Source organism: Aquarana catesbeiana, linkage group LG03 (genome assembly GCF_042186555.1).
Source record: "Aquarana catesbeiana isolate 2022-GZ linkage group LG03, ASM4218655v1, whole genome shotgun sequence".
NCBI lineage: Eukaryota > Metazoa > Chordata > Amphibia > Anura > Ranidae > Aquarana > Aquarana catesbeiana.
The window spans coordinates 77129109-77152013 of record NC_133326.1 but is presented as its reverse complement, the minus strand read 5'-3'; the positions used below and the strand labels follow the sequence as shown (position 1 = coordinate 77152013).

General features: G+C 44.4%; 1 protein-coding gene across 1 annotated transcript in view; it reads left to right on the top strand.

Annotated features, from left to right (window-relative positions):
- Window positions 1–22905, top strand: part of GNB5 (G protein subunit beta 5) — a 117327-nt gene that overhangs the window by 73157 nt on the left and 21265 nt on the right. The window contains exons 8-10 of the mRNA XM_073618723.1: window positions 6803–6946; window positions 11673–11764; window positions 14894–14942. Coding sequence (XP_073474824.1) covers window positions 6803–6946; window positions 11673–11764; window positions 14894–14942 — 285 coding nt within the window. The remainder of the gene's footprint in view (window positions 1–6802; window positions 6947–11672; window positions 11765–14893; window positions 14943–22905) is intronic.

The following is a 22905-nucleotide window of genomic DNA, read 5'->3' as shown; positions in this document are numbered from 1 at the left end:
CTGGAGCAGCACCCAGAGGATCTTAGCTTTTACTGTATGTATCAGACACTATTATAGTGATTTTCAGCATCCCCAGCAGCCCTCCAGATATCACATATGGATGTATACATTAAGCCAGCTGTACGTTTGCAAAAAAAAAAATCTATCCTTAATTTCTACTTTAAAGAGACTCTTTTAAAGCCAACAATAGCTGCTCACAAGTATGGAACTATTACCATCAGCCAGGCCAATCAATAAGGCAAAGCACCCATTCTTCTGAATAGTTTTGGAGCCTCTCTGGTCCCTCCTGTTCACCCCCAATTTATGTGTCCCTATTTGCTGCCTTCATGGCCAATAGGAATGTGCAGGAGACAGGCAGGTAGGTTTCAGAGCTATCAGAAAAGGTTAGAGGTCTGCCTGGTGAAAAAAACTGGGAATTCAGGAAAGACTGAAAGCTACTGTAGGTATTTGTAGGTACCTCTGGGTATTGCAACAGCTCTCAGAATCCCATTTAGCATTATTTTTTGGCTTAGTTATGAGGTAGGAGGGTTAGTCAAAGTTTCTAAGGGGCAAAACAGATATACAGGCGGTCCCCTAGTTACAAATATCCTACTTACAAACGACTCCTATTTACAAACGGTGGGAGACAACAGAAAGTGAGAGGAAATCTACCCCTAGGAAAGGAAATTCACTCCTGTAAGGGTCATTATGGGAAAAAGGTACCTCCACTGATGCTTTATCACCAAGGCTTGTTTCCACAACAACCCAAAATTTTCAAAATCCAATTGTCATATGGACAGAAAGTGAAGAGAAATCTTCTGAACAGGGGCACAGACAGCAAAATAAATGCTACAGGGGTGTTAACCCTTCTCTATACTATCCAAAAAGCTTAAAAATAGTTTTTTGGAGCTACACTTAAAAAATGTACCTTTCTTATCTTACATCACGGGACACAGAGCCATAGTAGTTACTATGTGGGTTATAGGCCACCTTCAGGTGATGGACACTGGAACGCCCTAAGACAAAAAGTGCACTCCCTAAATAACCCCTCCCACTGCTGGGAGTACCTCAGTTTTTTCGCCAGTGTCTAAGGTGTTGGTCATGAATAAAGATGTGCTGTGCTGAGCTCCACTGGAGCAAACCCTGCTGGGGCTAGCCATGCAGTCGGATCCATTCAAGGTGTCTTTTTGGGTCGAATTGAATGGTACCCGGGGCTTGTATCCGAAGAAACGAGGTCTTGCCTGTAAACGCTTCTCTTTTAGAGGGCTTGACACCGGGATCCAGTACTTTTTGGTATCAAGGCCATAAAGTTTTTACTGGCGGTGGTGCTATTACAGGTCCAGGATTGTGGGTTTCCCCCGAGGATCCCCAGCTGCTAAAGGTTTAACAGAACCCACCGTGAAGGGTGAAAATTGGGTCTGTTGGTTTACCACAGAAAACCGTGTGGCGGGAAAGGTAAGTGGAGTTTTCTAAGAAATTTTTAAAAATTTTCTTATGAATGTCTCCTTTAATATAGTAAATGTTGTCATGCCTATGTGTCACCACTGAAGGCTGTATAGAGCACTTACCATCTCATGCTTCTCAGAGAGCCCACGTTGTGTCTAAGAATCAGCAGTTTCTTCTTCCTCCGGCCAGCAGCAGACCTCCAGTAAGTCTGGGGGGGTTCCCTCTCCCCACCAGATGCCCCCCCTTGCTTTTTTTTCTTCCCCTCTCCTTGAGGAAAGAGTGCAACAAAAAATATAAAAAAAAAAAAAAAAAAAAAAAAGGGCGAGAACGGCACGCCGCTTAGTGGCTTCTAGACCCCCCCTTTGCCATACCTTCTTCCCTCTCTGTGGATCCCATAGGATCAGAGCCCCTTGCTCGCGTGGGAAAAAGCTCTTTTTTTTTAAAAAGAGGGGAAGGGCCGTAGGCGATGGGGGGGCGGGGCTTAGCGCGGCGTTGGCATCCTCCAACGTCCAGCGCGGGAGGTATGTTTTAAAAGGCACTATTTGTGCTGTTGCAAACTGCGGACGGACACAAGAGCAAAGGTGGCATATAAGAGGTTTGGTGACACAGGCATACCTTTTGACACATTTACTACTGCATCAGGCTGAGCATTAATAGCAGTGACAAAGCTGGACTATTGCTCAAGCAGTGGATGCATTCCATCTGGTAGTACCTCTGCTTCGCGCATGTGGCTATGGTTGGAAGGTGGGTGAAAAACACCTCAAAAAAGGGGTCTAGAAGGACTTCTACAGTCACACTAAAGCCTAGATCCATCCCAGTAAAAATGGCATCCTCCCCTTATAGTAATATGGCTGGTCAGAGTGAGCCATCAGGAGGGGCTGGTGTTGCAGCTGCTCTTAACACTGCAACCCCTGTGTATATTACTAAGGAGGTTTTTTTTCTTCAACCATTTTAAGCTTGGAGCAAAAAATTGATGCTTTAATCGCCTCCCAGAGTGGGACTAAGTGTAGCAGGTCCCCGTCCAGACCCTCTGGCTGAGGAACAAAGAGCGAGAGATGACGATTTTCTCTCAAAGGACCAGGAAGAAGCTGATGTCTCCTCTTCCGAAGAACCTAATGCGGAAGTATCAGGTTCGCAGGAAAGGTTGCTGGTACAGTCTCTCACTGAATTGGTCCGCTGTACATTCTTACTGCCAGTAACACAGCCAGTCGATGAGCCCACCTCTGGTTTGGGTTCACTAAAGCCTCCCCAATCTGTTCATGCTTTTCCTAGCCATTCATGGCTAAAAAAGCTAATGTATTCTGAGTGGGAACACCCAGAGAAACAGTTTTTTCCAGAGAAACAGTTTTTTCCTCCAAAAAAGTTTTCAATACTTTATCCTATGGAGGAAGAGTTTAATAAGAAATGGGGAATTCCAGCAATTGATACTGCTATATCCTCTGCGAACAAGAACTTGACTTGTCCAGTAGACGATGCTCTTATGCTAAGGGATCCAACAGTTAAGAAGTTGGAATTCCTTTTTAAGAACTATATTTCGCTTGCAGGTTCAGTCGTTCAACATGCGCTGGCAGCAATTGGAGTATCTCAGTCCTTAAAGGACCAGTTTATAAAGGTACTCAAAGTTATTCCTGATAAGCAGGCCCAGGAGTTGACCGGGGTATCAGAAGCGTTGTGTTTTAGAGTAGATGCTATGAAAGATTCTATTCTCCAGGCCTCACGGGCTCATGCTAGGGCTGGTACATGTGCGTAGAATCCTATGGTTGAAAAATTGGTCAGCTGAAGCGCCATGCAAAAAGCTCTTGGCCAGTTTCCCTTTTCATGGTGAACGGTTATTTGGAGACGATCTGGATAAGTATATCCAAAGAATTTATAATGGGAAAAGTTCCCTTTTACTGGTTAAGAAGAAGTTTAAGCATTTTTCTTTTAAACGTGCTTCTTCTCCAGTGCCAGGGGCATCAGCCTCCAGACAGTCACGACGGCCTCCACCGTCAGGTTCAAGAGGTAAACCTCAGGGTCAGTCCCAGGGTCAAAAGAGGACCTGGGGGAGGAAACCCACAAAACAAAATACTAAAGCCTCCTTATGAAGGGGCACCCCAGCTCGCTCGAGTGGGGGGAAGGCTTCTACAGTTTTCAAGGGTCTGGCAGGAACAATGTCAAGACAGATGGGTGGCTTCCTCAATTTCTCTGGGTTACAAACTAGAGTTCCGAGAGTTCCCATCTCCTCGTTTTCTCAGATCAAACGTTCCCAGAGATCCAGTGAAAAAGAAGTCTCTCTTTCTAGCTTTGGATCATCTCTTGTCTCAAAGAGTGATATCGGTGGTCCCCTAAACAGGTTTTTGAATATCCGTTCTTTTCGCATGGAGTCAATCCGATCAGTAGTCACCATCCTATAAGGGGGAGAACTTCTGGCGTCAACCGACATCAAGGATGCTTATCTCCATGTGCCGATTTTCCCCACTCACCAGAAATTTCTACGCTTCGAGGTAGAAAATCTTCATTGCCAGTTTGTAGTTCTGCCTTTCGGGCTAGCTACTGCACCTCAAGTGTTTACAAAGGTCCTAGCTCCTCCTTTAGCCAGGTTAAGGGCTCAAGGTATAACGGTACTAGCCTACTTAGACAATCTACTCTTGATAGATCAATTGGTAACCCGCTTAAACCAAAGTTTGGTCACCGCAGTCAGCTACCTGGAATGCCTAGGTTGGATTCTCAACCTAGAAAAATCCTCCTTAAAACCATCAAGGAGATTGCAGTACTTGGGGCTGATCATAGATACAGTTCAGAAGAAGGTATTTTTGCCCCAGGAAAGAATTGGTTCCTTAAAGGAACTGATTCAGTTGGTCAAAACAAAGAAGAATCCTTCTATTCGACTTTGCAGGAAGTTATTAGGAAAGATGGTGGCTTCTTTTGAGGCCGTTCCTTATGCGCAGTTTCATTCAAGACTGCTGTCAACTTGAAACAAGAAGGTCCAAGCTCTGGACATCCCAATGCATTTATCCCCCAAAGTGCGTCAGAGCCTCAATTGGTGGTTGATATCCAAGAATCTTCAAAAAGGAAAATCCTTTCTACTGGTTACCTGGAAGGTGGTAACAACAGATGCCAGCCTTCTGGGCTGGGGAGCAGTCCTGAAAGAAGCGTTTGTCCAAGGGAAATGGTCCAAATCAGAGATGACCTTGCCCATCAATATTCTAGAGATTCGGGCATTACACCTGGTCCTCGAGGCCTGGACGCTCAGACTACGGAATTGTCCTGTCAGGATCCAATCTGACAATGCCACAGCTGTGGCCTATATCAATCACCAAGGGGACACGAGAAGTCGTGTGGCCCAGAGAGAGGTGAATCATATTCTATCTTGGGCAGAAAACAACATTCCTTGCCTATCAGCAATTTTCATTCCAGAGATAGAGAATTGGCAGGCGGACTGCTTGAGTCACCAACAATTGTTCCTGGGAGAATGGTCCCTTCACCCCGACATCTTTCTGTCAATATGCCAAAAATGGGGAGTTCTGGACGTGGATCTGTTTGCTTCCAGGTTCAACAACAAGATGAACAACTTTGTGTCAAGGATAAGGGATCCGATGTCATACGGAACAGATGCCTTGGTTTTTCCGTGGGATCAGTTTTCACTGATCTATGCATTCCCTTCTGTTCTGCTGCTTCTGCGCCTTCTTCGGCCCAGGAGATCTTGGTTTGCCGAGATCCTAAAGATGGCAGTAGGGGACCCTTGGACCTTACCACTGTGGCCAGACCTTCTTTCGCAAGGTCCGGTATTCCATCCTACCTTACAAACACTTAGTTTAATGGTTTGGCTATTGAGACCCACATTCTAAAGGACAGTGGGCTGTCAGCTTCAGTAGTTTCTACTTTGGTTAATGCTAGGAAGCTGGCCTCCAAAGTTATATACTATAGAGTCTGGAAGGCATATGTCTCCTGGTGTGAATCCAGGAGTTGGCACCCCAGGAAATATGTCATAGGTAGGATCCTTGAATTCCTACAGATGGGATTAGAAATTAAGCTTGTCTTGAGTACTATCAAAGACCAAGTGTCGGCCTTATCTGTGTTTTTTCAACGACCTCTTGCTTCACACTCTCTGGTTCGTAACTTTATTCAGGGGGTAACGTGGATTAATCCCCCAGTTAGGTTACCCCTGAACCCTTGGGACTTAAATTTAGTCCTGTCAGCTTTACAAAAACAGCCTTTTGAGCCAATAGGAGATATTCCCTTGGTCCTCTCGATGAGGAAAATAATTTTCTTGGTTGCCATATCTTCTGCAAGAAGAGTATCAGAGTTGGCTGCTCTTTCTTGTAAAGAGCCATATTTTTATTATTTATAAGGATAAGGTTGTACTGCGGCCTTATCCTAGTTTCCTACCAAAGGTAGTGTCATGTTTTCATTTAAACCAGGATATTGTTCTGCCTTCTTTTTTTTCCAGAACCTCGTTCTGCGGAAAAAAGGTTACTACATTCTCCTGATGTGGTGAGAGCGGTCAAGGTGTATTTAAAAGTGACCGCTCAGATTCGTAAAACAGATGTTTTATTTGTGTTGCCAGATTGTCCTAAAAGAGGACAGGCAGCGTCGAAACCTACTATTTCTAAATGGATTCGACAAGTGATTGTTCAAGCTTATAGTTTAAAGAGGAGAAATCGTCGTTTTCATATTAAAGCGCACTCCACCAGGGCTGTTAGTGCTTCTTGAGCAGTGCATCACCAAGCCTCCATGGCTCAGATCTGCAAGGCCGCAACTTGGTCTTCAGTCCATACATTTACCAGATTCTATCAAGTAGATGTAAAAGGTCATGAGGATATCGTCTTCGGACGCAGTGTACTGCAGGCTGCAGTATGAGTCCTCTAGTGTCTTAGGGCCCTACTTTTTTTGTGTCTCCCTCACTTCAGTTGGCATTGCTATGGGACATCCCACATAGTAACTACTATGGCTCTGTGTCCCGTGATGTACGATAAGAAAATAGGATTTTTATAACAGCTTACCTGTAAAATCCTTTTCTTTGAAGTACATCACGGAACACAGAGGTCCCTCCCTTCTTTTGTATGCACGTGTATTGCTTTGCTACAAAACTGAGGTACTCCCAGCAGTGGGAGGGGTTATATAGGGAGTGCACTTTTTGTCTTAGGGTGTTCTAATGTCCATCACCTGAAGGTGGCCTATAACCCACATAGTATGGCTCTGTGTCCCATGATGTACCTCAAAGAAAAGGATTTTACAGGTAAGCTGTTATAAAAATCCTATTGTTCCGACTTAAAAAGAGATTCAACTTAAGAACAAACCTACAGACCCTATCTTGTTTGTAACCTGGGGACTGCCTGTAGTACAGAAAACATAACATTCTACATTTCTTAACATATTGTGCTTGTCTGTATTCCAGATCCTGACAGCCAGTGGAGACGGTACATGTGCTCTCTGGGACGTGGAAAGTGGACAGCTGCTGCAGAGCTTTCATGGACATGGTGCTGATGTTTTGTGTCTGGATCTGGCACCTTCTGAAACAGGAAATACCTTTGTGTCTGGAGTAAGTGCTGGAAACCTTTCCAATCCCTAACATTTTACAGAAACAAATCACAAAATTCTGTTTAACCATTTCATTGTCAGAACGCAGTGATAGCAATGGTATGTGTTTAGCTGTGACTGCCTTTCTGACTACTTTTGAAACCTGGAAAAGGGTGCAGAAAAAATTAAATTACTTTAAGGCCATTCTTGATTGGCTCCCAAATCATCCAGTAACCTTACGCTCATTCGTTCCCATGCAGCTCTCACTGGTTCCTTCATGTCCTCTATGTCACTACTATGCCCTTTCCTGTGGAGGTCAGCAGAAGGAACCAGTTAGAGCTTTGGGTCATACAGGACATCAACACTGTTGGTTTCCCAGCAGATTTCAGGTAATTATTTTCTTATCTAAAATCAAATTCTGAATGTTGGAAAATGTTCATTCAATCAGCGGCTGCAGCCAATCGGCTGCAGCACTGATCAGTATATTATGACAGTGGAGGAGTCCCGTTGTTAGAATACAATAGCACAGTGGAGAGGAATCCTTCATCGGCCTGGCTTGTTTTTCGATCAGCCCCCTGGCTGATAAAAAAAAAAAAAAACAATATGGGATTGAATCGCTCATGTAGCCCTGGGCTTAGGTTGAGCGGTGGTTTCAGGCTTTTCTGATGGATGTTTCATCAAAGAGTGTAACACAATGTTCTGATTGTGTGCCCAAGGAACCACTTAGTGATTCACACCATTGGTATCCACACAGATGGATTCTGGGTAGACCTGCTTTTTGAACAAAATGCATTTATTAGTAGTGAAATTAAGTTAAAATCTGTATTATATAATGCTGCTTCTGTCATCTATATTACCTTTTCAGAGTGAAAGCCTTGCTTAGCCAATTCAGCCCCGGAAGGTTTTACCCCCTTCCTGACCAGGCCATTTTTTGTGATACGGCACTGCGTTGCTTTAACTGACAATTGCGCGGTTGTGCGGCACTGTATCCAAATAAAATTGATGTCCTTTTTTCCCACAAATAGAGCTTTCTTTTGGTGGTATTTTATCACCTCTGCAGTTTTAATTTTTTGCGCTATAAACAAAAAAACAATTTTGTTAAAAAAACAAAACAAAAAAACAATATCACTTTAGACCAATATGTATTCTTCTACATATTTTTGGTATATTGATTAGTGTGCTCAAAAGTTATAGCATCTACAAACTATGGGATAGATTTATGGACTTTTAATTTTTTACTAGTAATGGCAGCGATCAGTGATTTTTAGTGGGACTGCGACATTGCGGCGGACAAATCTGACACTAAGTGACACTGAAATCTGCTGGGAAACCAACAGTGTTGATGTCCTGTATGACCCAAAGCTCTAACTGGTTCCTTCTGCTGACCTCCACAGGAAAGGGCATAGTAGTGACATAGAGGACATGAAGGAACCAGTGAGAGCTGCATGGGAACGAATGAGCTTAAGGTTACTGTATAAATGACACTGGCAGGAAAAGGGTTAACACCAGGGGCAATCAAGTGGTTAAGTGTGCTCCTAGGGAATGGTTTCTAACTGTGATGGGAGTGGATGCACTGGAGGAAAAGAGAAATCCGTGTTCTAGCTTAGCTGAAACACAAGATCTCTCTTTTACTCCCTGACAGACAGGGCTGGACTGGGACAAAAATTTGGCCCTGGACTTCATCCAGACTGGCCCACTTTGACAGGTCTCTCCCATGCCGGCTTGCCACCCAAGCCCCCCCCCCCCCCCACACTAGCCATTAGCCGTTCTACATTATTTCTCTTATAGGCAGTACCAGTGGGGAAGCTAGACATTATTTCACCTGGGGCAAAGAATCAGTTTGGCGCCCCCCCCCCAATGGGACAAGATTAGGCAGGAAAGTGAGGCCGCCCTCCTTCCAGATCGTATGATGAGCTTCTCAGTGTTGACTCCTGAGCATCATGTCTGTATTCAGGCGCGCTGCATAACTAGCCAGGGAGAGGAGGTGAGCACTGCGGGGGGGCGGGGGTTGGGGAGACGGACAGAGGACTGGAGGGAGGCAGCGGTCCACTGTCACTGAAATCGGCCCACTGAGCCATCGGCCCACCGGGAAACTCCCTGTAGTCCCAATGGCCAGTACATGCCTGCTGACAGAACAGTGGTCTGCCTTGTTAACATAGGCAGACCACTGTTCTGCCTTTCCTCCAAATGATCGGTGGGTACCGCCGGACCTGCTGATTGGCTCCCACTGTGTTGACGGGGCGAACACCCGGCAAACACCCTGCAAATTTGGGTGTTTGGCGAATGTTTAAGAATCGGGGAAGGTTTAAAAAGGCTACACATTTTCTTTAGGTTCAAGATATAGCTCAGTCTTCCTTATAAAGCCAGCCATACATGGATCGAAATTCATCTGGTTCACCAGTGACTAGCTGAATTTCAAACCATATATGGGCACTGTGGTTGTACCGGAGTCAATCTACTGATCAACTTCTGTATAATTACCTTGTCAGATTTTCCCCACTCAATCAGTGCTGCAGGCTCTAGCCTGCAATGCTAATCTGAGTATTCTGATGGCGGGGAAGTCTCCTCACCGTCAATACAAAGACACAGCGGGGAGGATTCCCCCATCCACCTCAAATGCATGGATGGTGGAATCGGTCAGTTTTTTTCCCTTCTACACGCTGGTTGAAGGAAAAAAAACGAACTGATCAATGTGCTGCCCAAGTCTACCTCTCCCTATTCTTGTAGCATGTTACCAAGGCACTGCTAGCAACAAGATGTCACAAAACCAATTTATCTAACAACTCTCCTAAGAAACTGATAAAAAGATAAGAATCTACAAAGAGAGAACTGAAGAGTGAGACAACCAGAATCCTGGTGACAGGTCTGACATCACTTTCTATGTCTGGCTCTCCGCAGTATTCTTGGCCTGGCTCACACTAGAGCGATTTGAGATGCAATTTCAGTCACACAGAATCGCATGACATTGGATTCAATGGTGCCCGTTCACATCAAACGACTTCATGCGGTGCGATTTTGGAAAGGTTCTTGGTGTGATAAAGGCCTCATGCACACTAAGCGTTATAAACACTGCTTTTAGGGGTGTCTGGCGTTTTTTTTCTGCCTCTAAACGCCCCTACATGCTAACTTATGTGTCCAGGCACACATAGGCGTTCAGAAGCAGAAAAAACCCACTGCCTGCGTGTCCAAGAACAGCAGTGTTTGGCAGAAAAAACGCTTGACACATGTAAACACATCTAAATGCATATTAACATTAGGCACGTCAAGCGCTTGAGCGTTAATTTATTGCAATGGCCAGAATAAATGATTATTCTGGCCAATGAGATGAATTAAGGCCCAAGTGCTTGATGTGGCTAAACACACCTAAATACGTTTAGACGTCACACGTCACATGTCAAGGCACCTAGGAGGAAAGGCGTTTAGGAGAGCTGGGCAAATACCCTGTGTGCATGGGGTCTCACTGTGAGATTTGGCCCCGTAGGCTAGATTGATGCTGTTTTCTGTCTCGTTTTTCAGTGAATTTTGCGTTTTAGAACACACAATTTTATGCATTGTGCATGCAGTTTTCATGCTTTTTTTTTTTTTTAACAAACTGGTTTTTAAAGTGGTTGTAAACCCTTACCGACCACCTTTTGCTACAGGTAAGCCTATAATAAGGCTCATCGGCACATGCGCACTGAAGCAATGGCAGTACGTGATGGCAGATTGTGCCGTTACCGGCAGCTCCCCTGCGCATGGAGCCTGCGATACCTGGAAGTAACTCTGGTAGTGATGTCGCCGGCCAGAGAGGTGAATGAGGACCGCTGCGGGGGCTTCGATCTAAGGTAAGTAATATATAATGAGCTAGTAGCTCATTATGCCTTTGTCTTGCAGGTTTTATTTATTTATTTATTTTTTTTACTAAGTGGGTTTACAACCACTTTAAGGAGCAGGTGCCTGCTGTGTCCTTAACAACCAATGAGTCATCAGCTGTCAGCGGGGTTCCCTGCTGACAGCTGAATGTAAAAATAAGAATTGGCGGCAAAACACATGTAAAAACGCCATTGAAGTCTATTACACACAAACACAATCTGCTGCAAGAAAAAAAGTTCCTGACCCTTTCCAAAAACGCAGCAGCTGAAAAACGCATAGATGTGAATGTGTAATATAGGAAATGATGTTAAATGGATTGCAGTGCCTTTCTGCAAACAGCAAAACGCATTAAAAAATAGCATAGGTGTGAATCTACTGAGAGAAAATGCAAGCCACATTGAAAACACAACCAAGTTGCAACAAAGTGACATTGGATCAAAATTACTTTGCGGTATTACCTAGCCGAAGCGCCGGTTCACATTAGAAGCGGCACGACTTGCAGGTCGCCTCACCGAGGCGACCTGCACACGACTGCCGCGGCGACTTGGAAGACGACTTCTGTATAGAAGTCTATGCAAGTCGCCCCCAAAGTAGTACAGGAACCTTTCTTCTAAGTCGGAGCGACTTGCGTCGCTCCGATTAGAAAGGTTCCATTGTACAGAACGGGAGGCGACTTGTCAGGCGTCTAGGTTGCCTGACAAGTCGCCCCCGTGTGAACCGGCTCTTAGGGGCAGATCATTAAAAAAAAAACATATTTTTCTACATTCCTGTCTACCTTTAAACAATGATGTTGACCACAATATGACAGGTCTTTTTTTTAAAGTATTATATGTGATTACCTTGTTAGAGAACTGTTAACATGCTTCTGTTCTTATTCAATTTCTTTACCTTTTTAGGGATGTGACAAGAAAGCTATGGTATGGGACATGAGGACTGGCCAGTGCATTCAGTCATTTGAAACTCATGAATCTGATATCAACAGCGTCAGGTCAGCACCGCAGTGTTGTAATACAGTGGCAGATCAACATACTACATACAGTATATGGCCACACAGTTACTTCCTCCCGCTGCGAAAAAGTGTCCTACACATAATAATAGGGGAATACACCATAATCAAAGGCAAAACTTATTTTTTTAACTTTGGAAAGAGTAAAGAAGGGTTATAACCACTGTCCTTTTTGTCATCTATGTCCCATTGTTGAGATTTTCCTTCACTTCCTGTTCTGTTTGCTTTGTTTGAACCATTTGGAGGTGGACTTGCTGTTGTGTTTCGGATCATTGTCCTGCTGCATAACCCAAGTGCACAGTAGCTTGAGGTCAGTAACTGATGGCCGGACATTCCCCTTTAGGATTTTCTGGTAGAGCTCAGAATTCATGGTTCCATCAATTATGGTAAGTTGTCCAGGTCCTGAAGCTGCAAAGCAACCCCAGACCATCACGCTACCACCACCATGTCTGACTGTTGGTATTATGTTCTTATTATGAAATGCTGTATTAGTTTTATGCCAGATGTAACGGGACGCACACCTTCCAAAAAGTAACATTTTTGTCTCATCAGTCCACAGAATATTTGCCTAAAAGTCTTAGGCAAATAATCAAAATGTTTTTTGGTTAATGTGAGATGAGCCTTTGTGTTCTTTTTGGCCAGCAGTGGCTTTGGCCTTGGAACTCTCCCATGGATGCCATTTTTGCCCAGTCTCTTTCTTATTGTTGAATCATGAACACTGATCTTACCTGAGGCAAGTGAGGCCTGTAGTTCTTTAGATGTTGTTCTGGGTTCTTTTATGACCTCCTGGATGAATTGTCGTCATGCTCCTGGAGTAATTTTTGTAGGCCCGCCACTCCTGGGAGGATTCACCACTTCTCCAAGTTATCTCCATTTGTGGATAATGACTCTCCCCATGGTTCACTGGAGTTCCAAAGCCTTAGAAATGGCTTTGAAACCATATCTAGACCGATACAAGTACATTACTTTGTTTCTAATCTGTTCTTGATTTTGTTTTTAGATTGTGGCATGATGTGTGTCTTTTTGTGATCTGGTAGCATGCTTCACTTTGTCAGACAGCTTCTATTTATGTGTGATTGCTTGATTCAACAGGTCTGGCAGTAATCAGGCCTGGGTGTGGCAAGTGAAATTTAGCTCAGCTTTCCAAAAAAGTGTGGTTAATCACAGTTTAATCATGACTCAGCATGGGAGGGGGCAATTACTTTTTCACACTACTCTATCTCTGTAGTCAGGATTTACAAATTTAATATGAATTCTTTTAAAAGTGGAACTCCAGACATTATTTCGTTTTGGATGAGTGGAGAGGGATTAGAAACTTTGTTGGGTATTTATTTATATCCTTGCCCCAGTGAAGAGATTTCCCCTTACTTCCTGTCATGAAACCACACGGGAAGGAAGGAGACACTTCTCCGATCGATACAAAGACAGAAATAAAACATGAAAAACTTTACCACATGTTGTTCATCATCTCATTTGGAGCACACTAAAATTAATGAGATACTTATGATACCTGGTTAAGCCCAAACCCAGGCAAAATTTTTGGAAAAGAGATTTTTAATATTATTATATTTGTCAGGTTTTTACTACTGTTTGTCCTCCCGTTAAGGAGTTTTAACCTTACTTCCTGTCTTGGTGACACATTTATTTTAACCACTTCAGTACCACGGACGTCATATGACGTCCTGGGCTTTGAGCAGGTACATCTGAATGATTCAGATATTCAGATATTGCCGGTTTCAGCCGGCGAATCTCTACACCATAGGAACAATCATAGCGGCTGTTCCGCCGCTTGATCGTTCCTATGGGAGGCGAGAGGGGATGTCCCCCCCCTCCCGCCGCCCTCCGGTGCTTGCTCCGACTCACCATTACGATCGGTGAGGCGGAGAGTGGATCCGCCGGCGCCGGATGTAGAACATAGAGATTTCCGGCGGACCAGATGGTCCCTGGAGTCTCTATGATCGTCGGAGGCTGGGCGCGATGATGACGTCACGCCCGGCCTCTCCATTCAAAAAAACGGAGCCGCTTCGGCTGGGAAGCAGCGATCGTTTTATTTATTTTTTTAATTTCAGGCTTCCCAGCCTAGTGGTGAGATATGGGGTCTTATTGACCCCATGTCTCACTATTAAGAGCACCTGACATGTCATATTGCTATTACAAGGGATGTTTAAATTCCTTGTAATAGGAATAAAAGTGATCAATTTTTTTTTTTTTCAAAAAAGTGTCAAAAAAAAAAATATATATATAATTAACAATAAAAAAAAAAAAAATTTTAAAGCGCCGCTGTCCCCGTGTGCTCGCATGCAGAAGCGAACGCATACGTAAGGCCCGCCCACATATGAAAACGGTGTTCAAATCATACATGTGAGGTATCGCCGCGAACATTGGAGCGAGAGCAATAATTTTGGCCCTAGACCTCCTCTGTAACTCAAAACATGTAACCAGTAAAAAAATTTCAAGCGTCGCCTATGGGGATTTTTAAGTACCGAACATTGGCGCCATTCCACGAGCGTGTGCAATTTTGAAGCGTGACATGTTAGGTATCTATTTACTCGGCGTAACTTCATCTTTCACAAAATGCAAAAACATTGGGCTAACTTTACTGTTTTGTTTTTTTTTTAAACACAAAACAGTTTTTTTCCCAAAAAAAACGCATTCGAAAAATTCCTGCGCAAATACTGTGTGAGATAAAAAGTTGCAACAACCACCATTGTATTCTCTAGGGTCTTTGCTAAAAAAACATATATAATGTTTGGGGGTTCTATGTAATTTTCTAGCAAAAAAAATTATGATTTTTACATGTAGGAGCAAAGTGTCAGAATTGGCCCGGTATTGAAGTGGTTAAAGAGTGAGTTGGGGGTATGAACATCTGTCAAGTTTGTATTGCTCACTGTGGCTTTCCTGTCCTGGTGACACCTACACCCTGTTGTTTCTTGTCCTAGTGTCTCCAGGACCATAAGCGAATGGAAATTTTTCTAACGAGAACCTAGATAGCAATAAAACTGGCTATATGGCACAAAGATCACAAGAAATACTGGAGCCCACAAAACAGACCATCTATGACCGAATTTATTCTCTTTCTTAGCTTACCCTCACCTCTCCCTCTCTCTGCAGGTATTACCCCAGTGGAGATGCCTTTGCCTCGGGCTCTGACGATGCCACGGTAATTTGCTCTCTTCTCTATGAAGTTGTGGGTGGATGGACAGTAGTGCCAGGACATGCTTTTCTTTTCTCACATTACTCATCCATTTGCCGATTTCTCCAGCAATTGCCACCAGTTCTTAACCTCAGACAAATATTTATGGAAGATTATATATGCATGTTTGTATATCTGCTGAGACTTTCCAGCTCTTTATAAATGAATGACATTTCCACGTCCTGCACCGAGTGTGCTCATACTTGACACAACACAAATGCTGCACACAGCTGCATGTCACTTTGTACATTCTCACCAAAATGATTTATCAACCAAATTCATAGTCAAAAAAGCAACAGAGCTAATACAGAGCTGTAAAAGTTATAAACTTATCTCTACAAAAAGTGTTCCCAGAGTCATTGGTGCCTGGGGGTAACTTCATCTCCACTAAATACCCAAGGAGTCCAAAACCTAGCATGCTCTATTAGGCCTCATTCACATGGTTATACTTAAAGAGGAGCTCCAGGCTCCCCCCCCCCAAAAAGAAAATAAAAGTCAGCAGCTACAAATACTAGCTGCTGACTTTGAGGGCCAGTTCACACCACATGCAGTCCAGTACATTTTTTTTCTGCATCAAAAATGCATGGAAAGTAGGTTATATGGTTTTGAATGGCATAATTCACACCAGTGCTTGCTGTTCCAGTTCGTTCCAGTTCCAGAAAAAAATGTAGAACATGCTGCATTTTTCCTGCACTGGACTATACTGGAATACTGTAAAACGCATAAAAAATGCATTGGAATGCACCAAAAATGCACTGGAACACACATGTCCTTATTTAAGGTTAAGAAAAAAAGAAGGGAAAAAATGCACTGTACTGCATCAAAAACGCACCAAAACGCATCAAAAACGCATAGGAACGCATCAAAAATGTGTCAAAAACGCGCATGCAGAAAAGCTTCTAGAACGCATCACAACTGCAATTCTATGGTGTGAACTGGCTCTTAATATTAGGGCACTTGCTTGTCTAGGAATCCAGCTGTGTCATCCGAGCCGATTTTTCAATCTGCTATCAGATGCCTGTGCTGCCATTTTTACTGAGGGAAACCGGCAGTGAAGCCTTGCAGCTTCGCAGCCTGTTTCCTACTGCGCATGCACGAAGCGTGCTGCACTTTGTGAATGGGCCAGCTGCGGGGGAAGGAAGTGGGGGCCAAACTTCAGGCTCAGTTCACTACAGCAAACTGAGCCAGAAGTGGGCGCTGGTACCTGTCAAAACCAGGTACCTTCTACCCCAAATGGTGCCAAATGTCTCAGCGGAAAAGGGGAGTAGGCAGAAAAGTGGACATTCACCTTTTGGGTGGAGCTCTGCTTTAAAAGTACACCCGTGCAAGGGCCATGCTTGGCCGCAGGGGGTTACACAAGTGTTCTGTGCATCCCCGCACAGTCTGATTTATGTCATTTGGGGCACAGCAACTTCATGGACATAGCCGCTTCTTCCAATATGACAGCTGTGCAGGTGCACAGCCCCTCTGTGTGCGGGGATGCATACCTGCACCCGCATGGCTATCGAGTGACATGAATGAGAATGCCTGCACAGGGATGAACGGAACAACTGTACATCCCCGTGAGGGCAAACAGGGCCCTCGCACAGGCGTATGCTTAAGTACGCCCATGTGAACAAGGCCTTAGGTCTCATACACACTGGATAGTTTTAACGCAGCTGTTAGGAGCATCTGGTGTTTTTTCTGCCTCTAAATGCCCCTGCATGTTAACCTATGGGGTTGATTTACTAAAGCTAAATAGATGTAGACTTTGCAAAGTGCAGTTGCTCCAGAGCTTAGTAAATGAGGTGAAGCTTTACTTTGCAAAGAATACCCAATTACATGTAAAAAACGTTTTTCAGGCTTTACGGCGGCTAGTGGGATTAGAAAATGCCCTGTCATCAATGAGAGTAAGCAATACCCCATCATTGGTTTTAATAGGAGGAATACTGCCCCATTGTTTGTATCAGTGACAGGAATAGTGCCCCATTGTGGATGTCATTGGGAGGAATGGTTCCCCATCATAGGCATCAGTGAGAGTAATAGTGCATCAAGGGCTGGATAAAGGCAAGCAAAGGGCCACATCTGACCCCAAGCCACAGTGTGGAGACCACTGTTCTAAGGAAAATGCTTCTTTTTTTGGCTTTAAGAAGAATCTAAATCTTTTTAATTAAGCATAATTACATAGTTAAGTTGAAAAAAGACAAACAAAGTCTATATAGTTCAACCAATAAAAAAATTTAAAAAAATCATACAATCCCATATACACAATCCCATGCTCACAGATGATCCAGAGGAAGGCGAAAAACTCCAGGAAATCATGATCCAATTTGCTACAGCAGGGGAAAAAAATCCTTTCTGATCCCCCGAGAGGCAATTGAATTTTCCCTGGATCAACTTTACCTATAAATGTTAGTATCCAGTTATATTATGTACATTTAGGAAAAAAATCCAGGACTTTTTTAAAGCAATCTACTGAGCTAGCCTGAGCCAGCTCTTGGGGAAATCTATTCCAAATTTTCACAGTTCTTACTGTGAAGAAACTTTTCCGTATTTGGAGATTAAATCTATTTTCCTCTAGACATAAAGAGTGCCTCCTTGTCCCCTGTGATGACCTTAAAGTCAATAACTCAACACCAAGTTCACTATATGGACCAGTTATGTATTTGTACATGTTGGACATATCCCCCCTTAATCTTCTCTTCTCAAGAGAGAATAAATTCAGTTCCTCTAATCTTTCCTCATAGCTGAGCTCCTCCATGCCTCTTATCAGTTTGGTTGCCCTTCTCTGCACTTTCTCCAGTTCCCCGATATCCTTTTTGAGAACTGGTGACCAAAACTGAACTGCATATTCCAGATGAGGTCTTACTAATGATTTGTACAGGGGCAAAATAATATCTCTCTCTCTGGAATCTATACCTCTCTTAATACAAGAAAGCATTTTGCTTGTTTTGGAAACCACAGCTTGCCATTGCATTCTATTAAGTACCCAGTTGTACCCACCTAGTATATATGATGCATGCATATTCTTAGCTCCCAAGTGCATAACTTTACTTTTATCAACATTAAACCTCATTTGCCATATAGTTGCCCAATTAAACAGTGCATTGAGGTCAGCTTCCACTGCATAGCTTGGTGTCATCTGCAAACGCTGAATGGTACTTTTAATCCCAGACCCTATATTATTAATAAAGATAATAAAAAGTAAGGGTCCCAGCACTGAACCTTGGGGTACACCACTGATAACCTTAGACCATTCAGAGTAATGCCGCGTACACACGATCGGACTTTATGGCATACTCGGTCTGACATTCTTCCCGCCGGACTTTCCGGCGGACTTTCTGAACGGACAGACTTGCCTACACACGACCGGACTTTCCGGCAGGCTAAGTCCGCTCGTCTTTCCGACGGACTTTCGCCGGAGTTACGGCGGACTTTCAGAATGAACGGACTTGCCCACACACGGACAAGTCCGTTCATTTTGAACGTGACTCGGGTACGACGGGACTAGAAAAGGAAGTCAATCTCGCCGCTTTTATCGGCAAGATTGACACCTTGCGAGCCCCGTCGCAGGGCATACCAGGCCCTTAGGTCTGGTATGAGTTTTAAGGGGAACCCCCTATGCTGAAAAAATGGCGTGGGGTCCCCCCTAAAATCCATACCAGACCCCGATCTGAGCACGCAGCCTGGCCTGTCAGGAAAGGGGGTGGGGATGAGCGCCCCCCCCTCCTGAACCGTACCAGGCCGCATGCCCTCAACATGGGGGGTGGGTGCTTTGGGGGAGGGGGGCACCCTGCGGGGCTCCCCCCAAAGCACCTTGTCCCCATGTTGATGAGGACAAGGGCCTCTTCCCGACAACCCTGGCCGTTGGTTGTCGGGGTCTGCGGGCGGGGGGCTTATCGGAATCCGGGAGCCCCCTATAATAAGAGGGCCCCCAGATCCCAGCCCCCCACCCTATGTGAATGAGTATGGGGTACATGGTACCCATACCCATTTACCTAGGGAAAAAGTGTCAATAATAAAACACACTACACAGATTTTTAAAATAATTTATTAGACAGCTCCGGGGGGGTCTTCCTCCGGCTTCGGGGGTCTTCTTCCGACTTCGGGGGTCCCTCCGGTTCCTCTTCTCCTGGTGTCCAGTTAGTTCTTCTCCGCTCTCTCTGGCCTCTTCTCCCCGTGTTCCAGTTCTTCTGCCGGCTCCTCCGCTGTCTTCATGTTGCTCTTTTGCCAGCGGAGGCCCGGAATTCTGGCTTCTTGTCTTTTTGGCTTCTTCCCTCTTCTCTTCTCCAGATGTTGACACGACGGTCTCTCCGGCTGGACTGCTCTCTGAGCGCTCTGCTGTGACTTATATAAGCGGAGACCCCGCCCCCTTTTGCCGTCACAGTCCCTGGGCACGCTGGGACTGTGACGTTTTAGGGGGCGTGGTCACCGGGTGATGGTGAAGACAGCGGAGGAGCCGGCCGAAGAGAGAGCAGAGAAGAACCAACCGGACGCCGGGAGAAGAGGAACCGGAGGGACCCCCGAAGTCAGAAGAAGACCCCCGAAGCCGGAGGAAGACCCCCCTGGAGCTGTCTAATAAATTATTTTAAAAACCTGTGTAGTGTGTTTTATTATTGACACTTTTTCCCTAGGTAGATGGGTAGGGGTACCATGTACCCCATACTCATTCACATAGGGTGGGGGACCGGGATCTGGGGGCCCTCTTATTATAGGGGGCTCCCGGATTCCGATAAGCCCCCTGCCCGCAGACCCCGACAACCAATGGCCAGGGTTTTTGGGAAGAGGCCCTTTGTCCTCATCAACATGGGGACAAGGTGCTTTGCGGTGGGGGGGCCCGCAGGGCCTTCCCTTCCCCAAAGCACACACCCCCCATGTTGAGGGCATGTGGCCTGGCATGGTTCAGGAGGGGGGCGCTCGCTCGTCTCCACCCCTTTCCTGACCGACCAGGCTGCGTGCTCGGATCGGGGGCTGATATGAATTCTAGGGGCGACCCCACGCCGTTTTTTCGGCGTAGGGGGTTCCCTTTAAAATCAATACCAGACCTAAGGGCCTGGTATGCCCCACGCTCGCCGCAATAGGAAAATTTGTTTTTCCTATTGCAGCGAGCGCGAGATGCAATACCCTGCCCTTGCGTCGTATCTGGTCCGTCGGACCAGCATACAGACGAACAAGCTTTCCGTCGGACCAGCATACAGACAAATGGGCTTTCCGTCAGAAACTGAGTCCGACGGAAAGATTTAAAACATGTTTCAAACCTAGGTCCGGCGGATTTTTGGGTAAAAAAGTCCGCCGAAGCCTACACACGATCAGATTGTCCGCCGGACCAAGTATGCCAGAAAGTCCGCTCGTGTGTACGCGGCATAAGAGTCATTAACCACTACTCTCTGAATTCTGTCTTTTAGCCAATTTTCTATCCATTTACAAGCCTATAGACTTTACCTTACACATTAGCCGTGTGTGGGGAACACTTTTGCAAAATCCAAGTATACCACGTCCACAGCCATCCCTCTGTCCAAGGTTTTACTTACCTCCTCATAAAAGAAAATCAGGTTTGTTTGACAACTTCTGTCTTTCATGAATCCATGCTGTCTGTTGCTTAAAATATTTTTTTCCAGCAAGAACTAATTTATGTGCTCTTTTATTAAACTCTCCAGTATCTTTCCCAACTATAGAAGTTAATTAAAATGTAATCTGTTTTGCTTTAAAGCCTAATATCTCTGCATAGTATATTTCATATGTATATGGGGTCAGGGGTGTTTACTCATGACATGCCGGTGCTTCCTGCTTACTAGTATTGCAGAATGATGGTGCTTTAATGTTCCTTGCTTTCAGCTCAAGCCTATCAGATTATTCTGATTGAAAACAGTCCATTCCGTATTATGCTGTAATGGATTTTATCTGAGCAGTAGAGATGTTGATCTGATCAGTAGTCTACAGCACTGTCCCCCCCCAAGAGTGATAAATTGTGGCACAGGGACTGTTGTACATTGCTTAGGTTGCCAAATATTCAGGTAGAAATAAAAGAGAATCTACAAATCTCTGTATGAAGCAGAGTCATCTAAATATAGAACGAGGAGCATCTAAAAATAGGGAGCCCTCTAAAACTGGAACATTTTCCTGCTGTTCAAGCAAAATAACCCTGGGAGAGAAGGGCCGTCATGTTGATGAATCCATGGGTCACAATTAGGTTCCTTTTTATTTGATGAACTTGTTCCAAAATGAACTTACTGCAGGCATACCAATTCCATTTTTTTTATAATTTTATTAGGTTGAATTTCATATCCAATTAAGTATAGCACGTTATATGCATTCCCTTGTGAGCCAAGGAAGTGATTAGATCTTGTGAAAATAGGAACAGTCAGAAAGAAAACTGTCACTTTGTGATCTTCACATCCAGTGTCCTTATGTGCCCTTACTATTTTCCACCTAACATGAACACTGGCGGCCTGTATACTCCATTCTGTAGGGTTATTACAGAGTACAGAACAGGAAGGTGTCATTCTACTAAGGAGCTGTCATAGACACCATAGATTATATCACATCATACGTCACAAGGGTTGGTCTGCTGAAGAGCATTGTTTAGCAATAGAGTACTTTTAGATGTTGTAAATGAGTGACTTGTAAAAAATGTTTTATTAAGTCAAAACATTTATTAACTATAAGTCTGATGACATACGAGCGATTCTGCTGCTAGAAAAAAAATTGCCAGCAGCAGGATTGCTAATGAGGCAGATTATGTGTGCCTCAAGACCGTGTGGTCAGTGGCTGGTGAGGCACTGGCTAGTATCAGAGCCAGATACACACAGGTTACATATTCCGAGATCGTTAGATTGAGAGCAATAATTCTAGCACTAGACCTCCTCTGTAACTCTAAACATGTAACCTGTAAAAAATTTGAAAGCGTCGCCTATGGAGATTTTTAAGTACCGAAGTTTGACGCCATTCCACGAGTGTGCACAAATTTAAAGCGTGACATGTTAGGTATCTATTTACTTGGCGTAACATCATCTTTCACATTATACAAAAAAATCAGGCTAATTTTAGTGGGTTTTTTTTATATATTCATGAAACAGTTTTTTCCAAAAAAAACACGTTTGAAAAAATTCTGCACAAATACCGTGTAACGTAAAAAGAACACCATTTTATTCCCTAGGGTGTCTTTGAAAAAAAAAAAAAAAAAAAATATATATAATGTTTGTGGGCCAGAATTGGCCTGGTTGGCAAATGGTTAATTACCATAAGTAAGTAATATACAAATAATTATTGTATATTATTTTTAAGGTAACTTACTACATTTTCAAAAACCGTACTCAAGCAGGTGGCTTAATGGACAAATTACTGAAGTTTGAAGTTATAACGCCAGTAATTTCACAGTAAATAGATAAATAATAAATTATTATCTTATTTATTTAATTTATTTATTTCAGGTACTTATATAGCGCCGCCAATTTACACAGCGCTTTACATATACATTATCCCCTTCCCGCCGACCGTACGCAGATATGCGTACTCGGCTTTCCGCAGCTGCAGGCATCATCCCGGTACCGTTGTTTACAGCGGGCGATCGGCTACCCGAGTATAACAACCGATGCGGCTAAAAGCCGCTCGGCTGTTATACCGGAGGAGTGGGAGGGGACATCCCCCCCCTCCCGTCGCCTCCCGCCGCTCTTACCGGGCCTCCCGTGCGATCGGGAGGCCCGGTGTCCAATCGGCTGCCTCCAGTGGCTGTGGGCGGGCTGGAACGAAGCTGTGGGCGGCTTCGTTCCAGCCTTCTCAATGTAAACGCGGAAGCGACGTCATGACGTCACTTCCCGTTTACTCGGCTGCCAATGGCGCCGGTTTTTTTAAAAAATACAGTATTCAGAATCGCCGTTTTTGGCGATCTGAATACTTTGATGTGCAAAGGAGGGATCGGGGGTCTTTTAGACCCCCGATCCCTCCATAAAGA